Raw genomic sequence first — 16412 nt, forward strand, 5'->3', positions numbered from 1 at the left:
GAGGAGAGACAGAAGAGACACGCTGCAATGCTAAAAGAGATCATGATCAAACCCTACATGATCCCCTTCCCTCCACTAGCATTGGCATTCATGTTTAAGCTGTATATTCAACAAAACTGATACTAATCAGCTGCAGACAGGACTGAAAATGTATCGAAAAACAACAAGTTGCTTATTACGTTTAATTCAATACATCATTTTTCTTTTATCGTTCAGCATATAAACGGTCTGGCCCTAAAGTGTGCAAAGTCATTGTTCTTTAAATGTTTTAGGGGTAAAAGTTGATTTGAAGGGAGTTAAATACCTAAAAATAAGTCTCTCTCTATATTTAAGTCACCCCGACAGTTTGATTTAATTAGCTTTAAACTGAGGGAAAATATTGAATTCTCATGTACGGCAAATTCTGTATACGTGCAGAAGATCTTTATGAGTTTATCTGAACTCCACCAAGAGCCCATCACCATGTCCGAAATTCTTTCAGCTTTTCAATGAAACACTGAAGGTTTGTGTCAGTGGAAGGATATTTGAGATTAATTAGTATCATTTCATACGAGATACATTTGCAGTTTCTAGAAATGTTGTGGACTTGAAAAGTGCTTGTTCAAACCTATATTTTCTAACGAAGGATGATGCCTTTGGGTCCCACAGGGCTGAAATGACTATTGAGATGAAACTCTGAAGTAGGGATGTACAATAATATTGATAGGACATTGGCACTGGCAGATATTGGTGATTGTTTTCACAATGTGTACATGTCTTTCAGTGTTGTGAACTGTACATATGATGTAAGCGTGTTCCTATATTGATATCTACATCAGCAAATAAGGCTATTGGACAAATCTGTTGTAAAATAGCATAGTAGTAGTAGTATATTAGCAAAAAACTCCAACGTCGTGCATCTCGACTATAAACTACATTATACTACACAAATATACAATGAAAATAGTTCCTCCCTGCAAGTTTCCCCTGCAGCTTTAAGCCTTGACTCCCCTCCAAGTTTGGCCTCATAACTACTGTTTTTTGTCAAGAGGATTTAAAGGGGATCATGGCGCCAACCTCTAGCCCTTCCTCCTGTAGAACGGGACTCTCCAGAAGGTCTCTGTGCCACCTGTCGCGTCCTTGGTTATCTGGTGTTGGAGTGGACACTCGCCGAATGACCTTCCTGATTACCTGTCCCAGACAGAGGAGTGTCGACAAAGAGAGAACAGATCTGATTGTGTCCACTTTATAAAGCCAACACGTGTCTCCTCCTGTAAACGTGTATTAAAAGAGTTAGACGGGAAATGAAGGAATACGTTACTTTTCTACTGATGAGGTTACCGTCTTGATCCATATAATGTTCCTCTGTCACAGACTCGCCCGGAATATTCTTTGCTTGTTCTCCCTGCAAGTTATTGTGGTTAGTTCAATAACGTAAACTCGCATTAAATCATTTCAAATATGATGAAACAATCCATCACCACACCAACACAGCACCTCAAGAGAGAAGAACACCTTGTCAGGAAGAAAAGAGGCGCTATGTTAGTCTGCAACCGTTTTATACAGCAATGAGGTACCAGGAGCTGCGACAGGTTCAGGAAAGCACACACAGTCTCTATTCTATTCACACGCGCATAAAGAGAGAATAATTATTAATACTCCAAGCAAAAAAGAAAACACACACCAGAATGACCAGTCTAAACTAAAACCAAACCAAGGACCAGGCAAAGCCTCTCTCCCAGGCTTTCAGGATACCTTTAAAATGAGACGGCGTCGGAAGATTCTGGTAGTAACAGTCTGTTCTTCCTCCGAGCCGGAATCTACACTAACACGCTGCTGGGTGAGGCATGTCAAGATCGTTAAAATAAACACTGAGGCAACCGGAGGGAAAAAACACAAATGTAAAATACAGAAAAATTGTTAGATGGATTTTTATGTTTCAGGTCCATGGTTGGCTGTACGAAAAAGAAAATAAGACACTTGGGGTTCATTTTTCTTTACCACAACACAAACTATAGTTTTTGGTATTTCTCCTGCAATAAGAGAATTCCAGTGAGTTCAGGAGACGGTCATTTAATTAGGCTCCAATTTGAAATATTACCTGGACTTTTTTCTCTGACACCAGTGCTCCCTCTTCCTTCCTGCCATTCAATGACTCTGATGAGCCGCCCTGAGGTGAGTTCCTTGAGTTGTCACCGTTCTGTCGGGACCTCCCTGATTCGCCCTTGGACGAGGAAGTGATAGAGTCACTCGAGTTCTCTTGGCTATTTGGAAAGAAAAACACAAGTAGGATTATGATTAACGAATAACAAAAAACTGGATAGAAAGGAAGCAAGAATATTTCAAATTTACATTGACAAAACTTTTTAAGGGATCCTGATTGAAGCAATTACAAACTTTACCTTTCCCGTCTATTGAGAAGATCTGAGCTGACACTGCGGCCTGGCGTTGGTGGTTCCACATTGACGCTGGACGAATCGCTGTGCCAACCTGAAAGTGAACACACGCCTTTTTCTGCCTGTTCAACCTGACTGGGAACTTCTTGAACCCTGGCCTCAGACAACTCTTCGTCCTCCTCCTTTCCCTCAGAGCCTTCTTCTGTTTGCACCTCCACCAGCAGAGATCCAAACGGCTCTTCTGGAATTTCTTTGTCTCCCTCCTGTTTTTCCTCCTCCTCCTCTTCTTCCTCGTTGGATCCAGACTCACGAGGCTGACGTTCCACAAGTGCCTCTACCCAGGCCTGAGGGGAGAGATCATCTGTAGCCTGGCCCAGGACTGTTTGGCCCCCTTCTGATGTGAAGGAAATGTCTCTTTTGAAGCTACACAACCCTTCGTCATCCATTCTGTCTCTCTGGAAGACACCGTCCTCACTGCCTCCATCAGGGGTTTCATTAATACCCCCTTTGACAGTCTCTGCCTCTATGTTACTGCCATTTTCCACGTCATGTCCAATTTCTATCAAATTATGCTGCTCTTCTGACAGATTCTGCACTACATTTCTCACCTCCTCCACTTCACAAACTGTCACCTTATTCCTATCTTGACTTGGGACACGCTGCTCCGTTATAACATCTTTCTCTTCCTCTGCAGGCCCCGCTTGCAGTTCCACTAAAATATTACTTTCCTCTCCTGACTTCGAGCTATCTTTTGTTACCATCTCACATTTTCTTTCCACATTTTTAATCAAGTCCTGTTCAACCCACTTTTCTACCAGTACAGTTCCCTCTTTTAAGTCTGCTGCAACCTTCCTTAATTCTTCTGTCACCTCTTTTTCACATCCTTTCAAACCACTGTCTATCTTGTAGGCACCCATCTGTGCTTCTCCATCTCCCAGGAGTGCTCTCTCAGGTGTTGATGGCGTTACTGATGATATTGATGATAGCGAAGGGGACGATGTGGAGTAAGCCATGTCAACGTCTAATTCACACATGGTGGGGAAGGAGCGCGACTTGGGCTTGTGGCTTAGCTCCATTTCTTGATAAGATTTGTCCTCCTCTTCACTCAGAAGCAGCTGATCGTTCAGAGCGATGTGGGGCTTTCTGACCTTGGAAGGAACGGGATCAGGGAGTTCAAAGACTGGAATGGATAGATCAAGCTCACATGGTCGAGGTGGACTCCTTGGTGGACTGTCTGGATCTCTACTATCAGGTGCTACCTTTGGGCTCCAGGGCGGGGGCTGAGGTGGAGAGTTGGCCAGTAAAGGGGTGTCTGGTTCTGAATAATGGCGGTGTTGGGCAAGGGAAGGGTTGGGGGTGACGGGGAGTTCGGGTACCAGGAAGTGGGGGTCGGAGCGCAGTGTGGCAGGAGACTGCAACTCCACTAGAATGCTCTGATAATCTGTAGGTGACAGGATGACAAATGTAGAGACACACCGAAGCATGCTACAAAAGGAACATGACACACAATGACACACACAAACAAACAAAAACACACACACACACACACACGCACACACACATGCACACTGACAAAAACACCATATGACATGGAAAATAGCTCCAACACAGACAACAGAGAACTACTTGCTGGCATGTCAGCAACAATAATGGCCATATGAAATACAGACATATGCAATGAAATATTGTGTGATACGTTTGATTGCATATGTTTTAAAATGTTGTATCCAAAGAAAGTAAAAATTAAATCATGAATGACAAAAGCATTTAAAATTTGACAGTAATTAATCTCATGTTGTTGTGGTTTTCAGCGATGATTTTTGTTATAAGGCTGTATTAGTCATGAGATACGCAGAGTGTAAAACATTAACATTTACTGAGGTGTTCTGTTACATGCTCACATGAAACAGTTGACAGATGAGAGAGGTGGAAAGGAGTGGAGAAGATGGAAGAGAAGAGTTTACTAAATGAATAGTTCCACTGAGGAGGAGTCAATATGGGTTTGAGGAGGAGATGGAGGGATGGAGGGTGAACAAGAACAGGCAGGACAAGGAGATAGAGAGCGGAGAGGAGGGGAAAGGGGACTCGGACTAGGACAGCGGGACCCAGAGGGAGACACAACGGGGACTGTAGACAAGGAGGGAGGTGAGACCGGGCGTGAGGAGGTAGCCAAGTGGCTGACAAACGACTCTCTGCTCAGAGAGGTGGTGAGAGCAGTGGAGGCCCTGCGTGAGGATGAGGAGGGGATGGGTGAGGCAGGTACAGTGATGAGTTCCAGTGAATTAGGGGAAGCTGAGGTGAGTGGTGTGGTGGGTGTAGTTGCAGGTTTAGAAGAGGCAGTAGCATGACTGGACTGGTCAGGGGTGGCTGGCTCTTCTGGATTAGGCGTGGCGGTTGTGGGGGAGGATGGAGCAGAGGTGGGGGAGTACCAACCAGATAGAGCTGATGAGGGAATTGGTGATGGAGAATTAGCAGCGGGTGAGGAAGGTAACGGCGAAGTGATGAGGGGGATTGGGGAGGATGGACGAGGTGAGAAAGGAAAGGCGTGCAATTGATGAGGGTCAAAAGGGGAGCACCCGAGGGTGAGGCATTTTGTGGGAGGGGAGATGGACTGCAGTTGAAATGGTGCTGGAGGTGCCAGATCTTTGAGTGAAATGGAGGACTCGTAACTTGGAGAGCGGCGTGGGGAGAAGGGATGGGAATGAAGTGCTCGATTCGATTTGAGGCGGGTGGGTGGGAGTGTTGTGGTAGGTGTAGGTGACTGCACGATGAAGGCAGCTTGAGTGCTTCCGGGAGTTAGAGGAATGATCACACAAACTACGGGATAGGAAAAGGGTGATATTTACATGCAGGAGTCCAAGAGAAACAAAAAGTGAAATGAGAAAGAGGTTTAATGAATATATAAATGTTGAACATAAAACATGCTTGCAAAACAGAAGAGAATAATGAATAATGCAACGTGACTGAGGGATCCGTGGAGGAGGAGGGGGCATGTGATGGATGGGCATGGAGAGGGCACACATGGATATCAGCAATATATGACTCTTAATGAGTTAAGAGCTGTTATGTGCTGTTATCAGCAGTGGATCCTGCTGCAGGGAGGTGATGGGAGGCAGGAGGAACAAGAGGAAGAGGCAGCCTGGATTCACAGAGGAAGAGATTCTCTCATCTATCCGAGGAAGGCTCAGAGGAAACTGGAGGAGAACTAGGAGGACTAAACTAAATCAACAGAGGAAAGAAAAAGCTACAGGGTTACATGGTTTCTACTTAACTTATACATTATTAAAAACATTCAAGAGTAGTTTGTTACATCCTGCACTTAAAATAGGATATCACTGTGGATATGGTTCATGAGTGACAAGTGGTGAACTGTTAGGATTTGTTGAGCAAGCAAGTCATGATTTCAGTAAAAATGTTGATTAATTCAAGAGGCCAATTCAATTCATTAATTCATGATTAAATTATTATTAAAAACATTGAATTGAGAAGATTGAAGATTGAGAAGAGATTATAGGTTGTCCTAAAAGAACCAATATCTGACAGTAGACCAACTTCTCTATAGATAAATAGAATTCGGCAATAGAAATATATTGAATCCATGCAATGGCCTAACAAAACAAGGTAGCAGGGAGAGGTAACAGGTCAGCCAGATAAAGCTAAACTTTACCATCAGCCTGATCCCGGAAAACAGCGTGATCATCTGCAAAACATCTCGTGCCTGAAATGTTACCATAGTCAAATATTGGGCCCTCCAGTAAAGTCACAATATCCATCCGATTGACTTTGGTCAGCACTGTAGTCAAGGCATCCGCTGCAGGAGAAAAAAACAAACAAAACAAAAACGAAACAAAACATTATTTAAAAAACAAAACAAAACCTGATACATAAAATCAGTTAAAAGTTGTTTCTTTTTTTAAATTCTTGAAGGGGATCAGCATCAATCCTGGATTGGCGATTAGAGAAAAAGAGTGAGAGACTGAGGGAGATAAGATGCATGGAAAAATAGATACAGAAAGGTTTGATTTCAGATATAAAAATAGTCTTACTTGTAGCGTTTTTCCCTTCCCGGTTGACCCATTTCTTTAGTAGCATGAAGCTCTGTGCTGTCAGAGAGTTTGGGTTCTCTAGTCTAATGTGGTTGATCTCATCCACTGTAAAGTTCATCTCCCGAGCCAGCTCTGTGGTGGAACGGAGGGCAGTTAAACCATGCAGCTCAAATTAAATATATAAGAATTCATTTGAGGTGAAAACACATCATTTCCAGTGCTTTTTATCAAAGTGGGATTATTTTAGGCTTTTTTTGGCCCCTGGTTTTAAGGTCAATGCAGTAACATCATGTATGTTCACCTGAAGATGGCAGTAAATAATAGGGGTTGAGCTATAGAGGCCGCAGCGCACACAGTAGGGTTCAAGGAGACTCATGGGGAGGGAGACAGTACTGAATGTTCTCACCTGTCCAGCTGAGTCCCAGGTGATCTGCAACAATAGCCATGCGCAAGTCTGTTCGTTCACAAGGACTTTGGGGACCTGGGAAGACAAAGGACAATGACTCATCAATACCTTTTCCATTCTTCTTTACCTAAACACTTAAATATAACAAAAAAATAAACATATACAACTTTCCTTTTCTGGCCACTTTTTCATGATTAGCATGATATAAGTGTTAAAACATTTGTTATAGTAGTTGGCATTTAACAGAATACAGTTGGATCCATTCAATTGTGTCTGGAGGATGGCAAGAAAAGGACATGACACACTAGAGACATGGGCAACTTAAATATGTGGTGCTTCTGTGGCTGTTTGTGGTATGTAACCTCTATGCAGGCATTAAGAACCACACAAAACAAAGCATAACATGACTCGACAACAGGATCTACAAATCTAGGGTGGAAAGGTCTATGTTGGAATCTAAAATGTTAACATGCGTAGGTGCTTATGTGTGTTTATTGTTAACACTATTAGGTTTAAATGACAATTCATAGAATGTAAAATTCTGGAAGCACAAACTATAACAATAACTCTTTAGCTACCCCGCACAGACAGACAGACAGACAGACAGACCAGGGGATTGTCAAACGGGACTGGTTGTGTCAGTGTACCAGTCAATACTACTTGCATGCTCACTCTACTATACAGGGTATAACAAGGTTGGAAAAGGGGGACAGGGGGAAGAGAATCTTGCAAGGACAATACAGTACACAGTACATCAATGACAATGATTTAAATGACAGCTACTGTTCTGAAGGAAATATGTAAACACGCCACAGGCATTCCAGTCAATCAATTAAACAATCACAACAAAGTCATGCAACTAAAAGTGAAATATAGAAATATATAGATGTATTTTATAGTGTGAAAGTTTTACAAACTAGGCTTGATCTCTGCGATGGGAGGCGTTCGAGACCCTGTGAGTCCCTGACTGCCCTCCTTCCCACCAGTCCGCCTACTCCTCCTGCTCCTCTCACTGCCAGAGGCCCTGTCCGTCGTTGCCACCTTTGCCCTTACGGACGCGGCCCCGGCCTCAGCCCTCGAACCTCTACCAGACCTGGATGAGTGGGAGGGCTGGGAGGGCTGGGAAGGCTGGGAGGCGTCCGACAGAGAGGTGCTCCGGGAGGTGCTGTCTTCCTCCGACTGCTCTGTCTGCTTCTTTTTCTCCTCGTCTGACAGGCGGTCCACCAACTTTAGTGTCTCCCCGCTAATGTCTTTAAAGTATTCGATGGTGCGCTTACAAACCTCACTAGGGTTCTCCTGTCTCTCCTGTTTACATGCTCTCTCGCTTGAAACCTTGCTGACCTGATGCCTGTCCTTGAGTGGTAGCCTTGAGGGCAACTGTATTGCTGCTCTTTCTGTGTCCAGTGCCCTTGTTGGCTGTGAGGTAACCCGAACTGAAACAAGCGAGCTAGCTGTGGCAGCAGAACTGCTCTTTTTAACGTCCTTGACAGGTATTCTAGACCTGGGTTCTACTTTGGCGATGGCTGGCTCTCCTCTCTTCCTGATCTCAACTGTTACTATTTGTTTGGGCTTCTGTTTGCCGATGGCTGTTCCCTGTGTGTGAAATGACCACCCTGATGCTTTCACTGGAAGCCTGGACTTGGGCTGCTTCACATCACTATCTTTAACTGTTTCACTCTTCTGATCCTGCATTGGATTGCTAATATGCACTTCTACTTTCTCTTCTAAATCTCTACAACACTGTGTTTCTATCCTACTGGCTTTCTGAAGAGTGGGCTCAGAGGAGGACTGCAGATTAAACACCACACTACCACATTGAATGTAGTTGGCCTGAACACTGGAGGACTCGAGGTTGTTGTTGTTGTTGCAGTTTTCAGAAGGGTAATCTCTTCTCTCTAACTTGGACTCAGAGTGTTTGCTGGACTTACTGTTGGTACACTGACCCTCTATACTGATGTATTCTGGCACCATCTGACCCTCTGACATCTCAGCTTTACAACTGGTGAGATCCCCTGAGTCTTTTTTCACAGTTATAGAGGCAGCTATGCCCATCTTAATAGGAGTGCGTAATTTGGGATCAACCTTAGAGGCTGTGATTGTGCATGGGGAGGCAGCCTCAGCTATGGCTTCACAGGTAGGTGCATCAGTACCAGTATAGCCAGTGTCATTGCCCGGCTGTGCGGGGCTGCATTTTGTTGTTGCTGCTGCTGGTGTTGTTGGTGTAGTGCTGCTGTCTGTGGTATTGTCTAGAACTTTGACCTTCCCATCTATTGTGGCCCTCTCCCCTGTTTTTGACTGAGAGGAAATTACCCCCAGGATCTTTCCCCCTCTCCCCTTTTCCCCTGTTATAGGGTCAGAGGAATGCTCACCAATCTGGAAAAACTGAAGCCTCTCTTCAACAAAGTCCCTCTTGCTCATGTCAATAGCACCACTGCGGGTCATCTCAAACATCTTCCCTTCGTGGAAAGGGAAGGGATTAGGCTCACTAGTCGGTGTGCTCTCATCAGTTGGTGTTCGAGCAGGGGTTGTATCAGGTGTTGTTGCCTGTGATTTGTCCTCCACCGATAAACCAAAGGGCTTGGGGTCTTCCTCTTTTTTGGACTCATAAACTCCCTCATTATCACCCCCTTTGGTGGACCAGGGGTCAAAGTCAAGGCCTTTTGTGGCAACAGTTTTAAACGTTGAATTCAGTTCTTCTTCAAGTTGGTAGCCAAAGTAGTTGTCTCCAAAGCCCTGCCTATCTGGATGTCTTCCTTCAAGGGTGTAATCTTTTTCATCTCCACTATTTTTCGCTGGAGATGTGTTGGTTTTAGACTTTTTATTATCCCCCCCTTCCTCACACTTCTCTTCCTCTATCACTTCAAGTTTGGACTGGCTAAATGAGCGGTCAGTTGTTTTTCCATCATTGGACAGGCTAGATGTTTTAGGGTCCTCGCTCAGTCCGTCATCCTCATCCTGAAGATCATACCCATCTAACGAGTCTATCTCAGTTGCATCGGTGTCATGGGAGAACTCAGCAGTGGTTGCTATAGAGCAGTCAGTGATTGACTGGTCATTGCCATTTTGATCAAAGTCAGCATCCTCTCCCTTTACGACGCCATTGATGCCAGACTCCTTATTATTTCCATTCTTCTCTGATCGCTTGTGTTTTGGGCGTTTGTCTCCTTCCTCTTTCATTTTGAAAGTGTACTTTTTGATAGGAATGGGGTGGAAGACAGACTCATCATCACTCGAGTCACTGTTATCAGCTCCAGGGGGAATGGGGGATGGAGGCTGGACCCTGATGATGGGTTCAGCTAAGAGGTGCTTGTCATGCTCCTCTTGGAGGTTCACTTCCATCATCTCTGTCTCTGCCTCAGAGGAAGCACGTGACCCTTTTTTCTCAGGATCTGGCTGTTCTATATCTAAAGGAGGAGGAGGCGGAAACTCTATATAAGCCACTCTTTTCTCCTTTGACTTTTGTCTCTCTGCATCCCTGTTCTTGCTGTGATTCTCTGAGGAAGAAGGCTTAGATTTTTCCTTCGTAGGCCCCTTATAGATGAAAGTCTTCCCACTTTCCTCCTCAGACTCCTCAGGGATTGGGCTTGGCATGCCAGGCATGAACCCTATCACAGAATCTGGCGTTCTTGAGGTCAGGCTCACTTCCTCTGAGCTGGGAGTCTCAGGGGTAACAGGACTCTTCCCAGAGCTGTCCATGAAGGTCACTTGTTCGAGAGTGTCATCTTCTGGACTTCCTTGAGGAGATGGAGACTGCTTTTGTTTGACAGTGTAAATAGTTCCCCTGGTCTCATGGACTGTTCTACTCTCATGGCTTACTATTTTTTTGTACATTCCAAGCTGTCCTGAAGCTGTTTCTTTTTCATATTGCTTCCCTACTTGAATGCTCACATACACAGGTAAGGGTTTAATGTCTTTGAAACCCTCCGTGACAACTACAGGAGTTACTTGATCCAAATACTCTATTTGGTCACTGTCAACACCATTACACGCAACATTTGATTGGCTAAAGTCTGAGTCTGTGGATTTACCTGATGATCCGCGAGTAGACTTGTTAGAATCAGAGCTACTGTGCAATGGATTTCTAGATAGCGTGGATATATGAGACCCCGCCCTCTCATATGATTCAACAGAGGCATCTAATTTTAAAGAGGTGGATTTGTGATTTTCTGGAAAATTAGATGGCTTTCTTACTGGAATTTGTGATTCCGAGTTTTTTTTTAGACTATCATTGCTATTTGGACTTTCTCGGACAACAAATTCGGTGTAAATAATTTTCTTTGTAGTTTCTTGTCTTTGGGAATCACTATTATTGCCATCTTTCACCAAATCATGAACTGAAGTTTGAGACAGTTTTGGGGATTGGGGTTTATAGTTGCCATAGCCTTGGTTCTCCCATGTTTTGAATAACTTTTTCTCTTCCTGATCTTTTCCACAGGTCTCATGCTTGGGTGAAAACTTTTTCAATTCATTATCTAGACCTCTCCTCTGGCTTCCTGGACTGTCTGGCGATTTTTGAATGTTTGAACCAGCAAACACTTGATACACAGGTAGTTTACTCTCCTGGAGTTTTCTGATAGGAGGATTTGAATTTTGGCCACCCTGAGAACCCCTATCTTGCCTTTGAGCCTCTTGTTCAAACTTAAGCCTCACTGCACTTACTTTGGAGGAAGACATTTGAAAGGGTTTAGGGCTTTCACCTGTGATTCCTTGTGATTTATTATCTTGGTTTCTAGGATCTGAATCATGGTACTGCAGCAATACTCTCCTCTCTGGGCTACTAGGTAAACTGGCACATTTCCTATCGTTGGAGCCGAACCTGTCTCGAAGCCTATCTCTGCTCCATTCTTCCACACTAGCTCCGTTTTTGTAAACTAATCTCTCTGGACTGCTGTGTGTGGAACTAGGCCCTGACCGTGATTCCCTGAAATCTGGTCGACGAGATTTCCTCTCTGGAGATGAGAGCTCATCATTGAGCTGTTCTGTTTTATCTCGAAAGAACTGAGATACTTCACTGAGTTTTTCCTCTGCCTCTTTTACAGTCCTGTCTACTCTGTCCTCATACATAATTTGTTCTCTCTCCTTGCTTTTTGTGTTATCTGACACACGCATCCAAACCGATTGCTTTGGACTACCAGGCTCAGAGGAGTATTGCAATAGTGTCATTTTGTCAAAGTTATCATCAACATTGGCCATTCTTCCTGATTTGTCAAACACATTTCGCGATGACCTAAAGACATACTCTGTCCTCGGCCCAACTGATCTACCTTCACTGTGACTGCTTCTGTCTGGTGAATGGAAGCGAGATCGATCTCTAAGGTATTCCTCTGTGTCAGAATGAGACTGGTCAAATTTTTCAGAGAGTAACATTTTCTCTGCAAAATTATAAGATTCTCCCCTAAGGTCTGATGCTTCATCCTCATTGTACTCGACAGATTGCTGGCTAAGAAGCTTTAATGTTTTGTAGGAGTCATCTGCCATTAGCTGGGCTGAACTCGGACGGCTGTCTTCTTCCTGGGACATGGGCGTGTTCACTCTGGACGAGTCAAGGTATACTGGAAGTGATTCCTCAGGCTCCTCCTCTTCCTGTCTATTCCCAGGGTAGTAATACATTTCCTTTTCTGCATGGTTTTTTGTCTCTTTGATGATGACCTCTGTTGGTTCTGCTTTATTGCCTTTTTCAATGTGAACCTCGATTATTCTTTCAACCTTAGGTTTGGAGTTGATATCTTCGAGAACTCGTTGTGATGCTTCTTCACTGCCAGACTTGTGTTCAAATAGTCCAGCCAGCTCTCTTGAAGGGTCCTTGCCTGATTGAAAAGCCTTCATTATGTCATGAACAGACATCGTTTCCTCGCACCTCTCTGATACTGCTTCTTTGCCAGGAGGTTTGTGATACACCATCCTGGTGGTAGTTGTGATGTGAGTCTCCTCCTTTACCCTCATTCCTTTTCCCATTGGATCCTCATCTGGGCTAACTTTTATCGAATAGCTTTTATTCATTTCAGGGGATGAAGTAGATGTAGATTGATTCAGATGTCCTTTAGAATCAGAATCAATGTATCGGATGGTATTTGTATCCACCATCGCAGGTTGCTTGTTGTCCTCAGGGGGCTCATAGCTCCTGATGACATGGACAACTTCTGTCCTTGTCTCAGTGATCACTGGGGGAACTGGGATATCCTGGAAAAGGGCCTTTGGACCCATGCCTTCTGCACTCTGAGGAGCAGAGGGTGTCCTTTCACTCCTTGTCTCAAAGCCACTGTCTGACAGGGGGCTTTTATCCTGTTCATGTGAGATATCATCGGGGGATTCTAGCACTGTGTCTGCTCCGAAAAGCACATCTGCTACTTTGCTGATCTCTTTGTCTGAATTTGAAGAGCGCATGTTTGTTGGAGGCATTTTTAGCTTATGCTCTTGGACTGCCATGGTGGGTTTTAGAATGCGTTTTTGCTTCTCCTTGCCTTCCACTTCTCTTTTGCCCTCATCCGTTTTATGCAATGTATCATGCATCTTGGAGAAAGAACCACAACCAACGTCATTGGCCAGGTAGTCAACCACTTTAGAAAGGTTGAAATCTCTATCTGGTATTGTTTTTGATTTGGCTTGAGGAACCACAGTCTCATATCTTGGCGGATAGCTCCAGTTGCTTGGTGGTTGTTCCACAGGTACTTTTGAGAAGTGTATATCATCCAAAGGACCTCTTGTTAAGGAAATCCTACTATCTTTGATAGAGTCTTTGGTCAGGATTTCACTCACTTTTACCAAATCCTGTTTTACTTTCTCCACAATCCGATATGGCTCCTCATCCTCTACTTTGGTCTCTTTGGGAGAATCAGATTGAAATCCTTTATTGGCTGTTGAATTCGGATCCGTCTGCAAAATGGCTGACATTCGAATCAAGTCCTCTTTCATTTCAGCAACATCCTTCAAAATCTCTTGGCTGGATGACAGTGGTGAGGCGGTGTTTGACTTTATACCAGGAGCGAAAAGAGGGGATTTGTGTGGAGAAAGAGTTCTGGAAAATGAAGACTGCAACTGAGCATTCATCTCAGTGGGAACATTCTTCCGAGGGGACAGAAGAGCAGCAGCTGACATGGACACCTCAGGTAGCTTTTTAAACTGAGGCTCTGGCAGCACATTAATAACAGAGTACACAGGAACCGTTACTGTGCTGGATGTTACAGTCGTGGTGGCACTGGGAGGGGATCTTAGAGTCGGGTAAAGCGAACTAGAAGCTGATGATCTGATGGACTGATATGAGGAGGATGCAGAAGAGGACATGGACTTTAATGTGCCATAGCCTGCGGAACAAGAATTAAAGGTTTTCTCAACCTCATCAAATGCTGCATTGACACTTGTTGTTGCAGCATTGGTGGTTGCTTGTATTCTCTCCTGAAGACTGCTGGTGAGAAGAGAGGTGGGAGAAGAAGAACGGTATTGTGTTGGCGACACCGTTCCATTGATAAGAGCTGCAGCACTTTGAGAGGGGTTGGATTTAAGTGGTGATGAAAGAGAGGAGAAGAGGTTCCTTGCTGGGCTCGCAGCATCTGAGGCAAAGGAACGAACAGAGGAGAGGCCAGGGACTGTTTTGATGGGTGAGGAAGATGTGGTACCACTAGAGGCCCCCATAACGGTCTTGTATGACAAAGGTGAACTGAACATATTCAAAGAAGACTTAGGAGAGGTAGGAGGGGTCATGGCTATAGAAGTCCTCTCAAGAAGACCACTTCCTCCTGCAGAAACAGTTATAGGAGATGTCCTAGCAGACAATGCTGCCAGTCCTTTCATAGATACAGAGTCTGGGGCACTTTTCCCTGGTGAGGCCAGGGGACTGGGGGTAACCTGGACTGGGTACTGAGAATGCTGGACTACAGTTTTTATAGGAGAGGAGATGGTTCTGTAAGAACGGATCGGAGAGGGCATGTCACTAACTGACTTAACAGAAGAGGCAGGTGATCCAGGAATGTTTGTCTTGATAGGGGAGGCAGAGTTGATGGACCAGACAGACTTTAGTGGAGAGGCAGAGGGCGTGTTGGATGACGAACTGGAGAGGGAGCCAAACCCAGACTTGGTTTGGACAGGGACGGCGACAGGAACAGGCGACCACGCCTGATAAGATCTCGTTGAAAAGACAGGTTTGTGAGGGTAGCTAGAAGGCTGTGTTCTCTGCGGACTTCGATCAGATGTTTCTTCAACAATAATTTAAATAAAAAGCAATAAGAAAGTCAACATAAAATGTAACGTAAAATAATGTGAAAGAAAACATAAAAACCAGAAAGAGAAATTTGAGTCAGTCAGAAACAGCATTACTCACAGCAGCAAAGCAAAACTGTACACATGAATTGCAAAGAAGGCCCAATTTTAAAAACCTAGGATGACATGGGATCATGAATGTCAAAACCAGCCATGAATGAAAAGTACACTGAATAAAGAATGAAGCTTGTGTATGAACAAAAATGCTTGACATGTTGTAGAGGTGACAAAAAAATGAAATGGTAACCACAAAATATTACTTCATTGACTTTTTGATGTGCTTCATCTATTTGCCTTGTTGCAACGCTGCCTTTTACTGCCCACATTTCATTGACGTGTTCATTTTCATTTGGTTCATTTTCAATGCCAGAGATGACCCCACAAGTGAATACTGATAATAATAAAACAATAAATAATAATAAAAAATAAAAATCACATTACTTGTTTGGCCATGAATTAAAATAAAGAATGAGGTTGCACTTTACAGAACAAGCGAAAATTGTATATCAGTCATTCATGTGATGTTTGAATCAGTCAGAGTTCAGTCAATATTTTTTTATTTCCCAAGTAATATCTATGAACATAGGGTCAGTCTTACTAAATCAATGTAAAATAAGGACATATTTTTCACTTCGAAATATTCTTTAAAGACTCGGATAGATAAGAACATAGTTAAAGTGAAGCGTCAACAAGTTTGACTAAAAATATCATGTTTGTATGGAAATGTGTGGCAATGTTCAAAAACAGCAGAAACATAAAGTTGCTTACAAACTCCCAATATAAAGTAGGTGGAGTTAATGTAAAGTGCAACCAGTTACGACATTAAGATACACAGCCGCACACGATCACAAAGCCAATAAGACTGAAATGGCCACCAAAAGAATGAGAACAATTCAAAAGAATATTTTTTATTTGACATGAATGAAAACATTTTTCCTCCAAATAATAAATGAACAGACAGATGTTATAATCCCAGTGTTTCCATAAATGTAATACCAGAGATTTTATGACAAAAATGGAGTGGGTAGGCTAAGCATAACACACAGGACACCATGCAAAGGTTTGATGAATGACAGATACTTGAAGAGTGAGTGAGAGGTGAGTAGAATAAATGATGAATTAATATGTTTTGTCAGGTAGATCTCTCTCCATACTATAGTTTTATTAAAGCTATAGTGCGGAACTTTAGTCTCAATCTTCTGGCTGTTTAAGATTTTACAAAAAACTTGATCGTAACACGATGAATAAGTTGTTGTGAAATGATTCCTTTCACGATCAGAATTTGACCCACTGAGTCGGATAACATTTGGAAAGTCAGAAATAGATGCAGGA

General features: G+C 43.5%; 1 protein-coding gene across 37 annotated transcripts in view; it reads right to left on the reverse strand.

Annotated features, from left to right (window-relative positions):
* The window catches only part of LOC147247362 (ankyrin-3-like), a 94435-nt gene that overhangs the window by 3856 nt on the left and 74167 nt on the right, over positions 1–16412 (reverse strand). For 17 of the 37 annotated variants that reach the window (XR_015109376.1, XM_086180074.1, XM_086180063.1 and 14 more), the window contains 9 exons: positions 7745–15016; positions 6828–6902; positions 6422–6553; positions 6043–6186; positions 2382–3816; positions 2081–2243; positions 1735–1815; positions 1301–1384; positions 1057–1170 (listed from right to left, as the gene is read on the reverse strand). Coding sequence is in view for 35 of the 37 variants with exons in the window: in XM_086180074.1 (XP_086036200.1) it covers positions 1057–1170; positions 1301–1384; positions 1735–1815; positions 2081–2243; positions 2382–3816; positions 6043–6186; positions 6422–6553; positions 6828–6902; positions 7745–15016 (9500 nt within the window). In the remaining 2 variants the exon portion in view is untranslated. Of the gene's footprint in view, positions 1–1056; positions 1171–1300; positions 1385–1734; positions 1816–2080; positions 2244–2381; positions 3817–3858; positions 5193–6042; positions 6187–6421; positions 6554–6827; positions 6903–7744; positions 15017–16412 lie in introns of those variants that run through there. The other 20 variants (XM_086180079.1, XM_086180078.1, XM_086180084.1 and 17 more) reach the window with 11 other exon arrangements.

This window comes from Aulostomus chinensis, chromosome 16 (genome assembly GCF_037954235.1).
Source record: "Aulostomus chinensis isolate RoL2024-O1b breed Wild chromosome 16, RoL_Achi_v1.0, whole genome shotgun sequence".
NCBI lineage: Eukaryota > Metazoa > Chordata > Actinopteri > Syngnathiformes > Aulostomidae > Aulostomus > Aulostomus chinensis.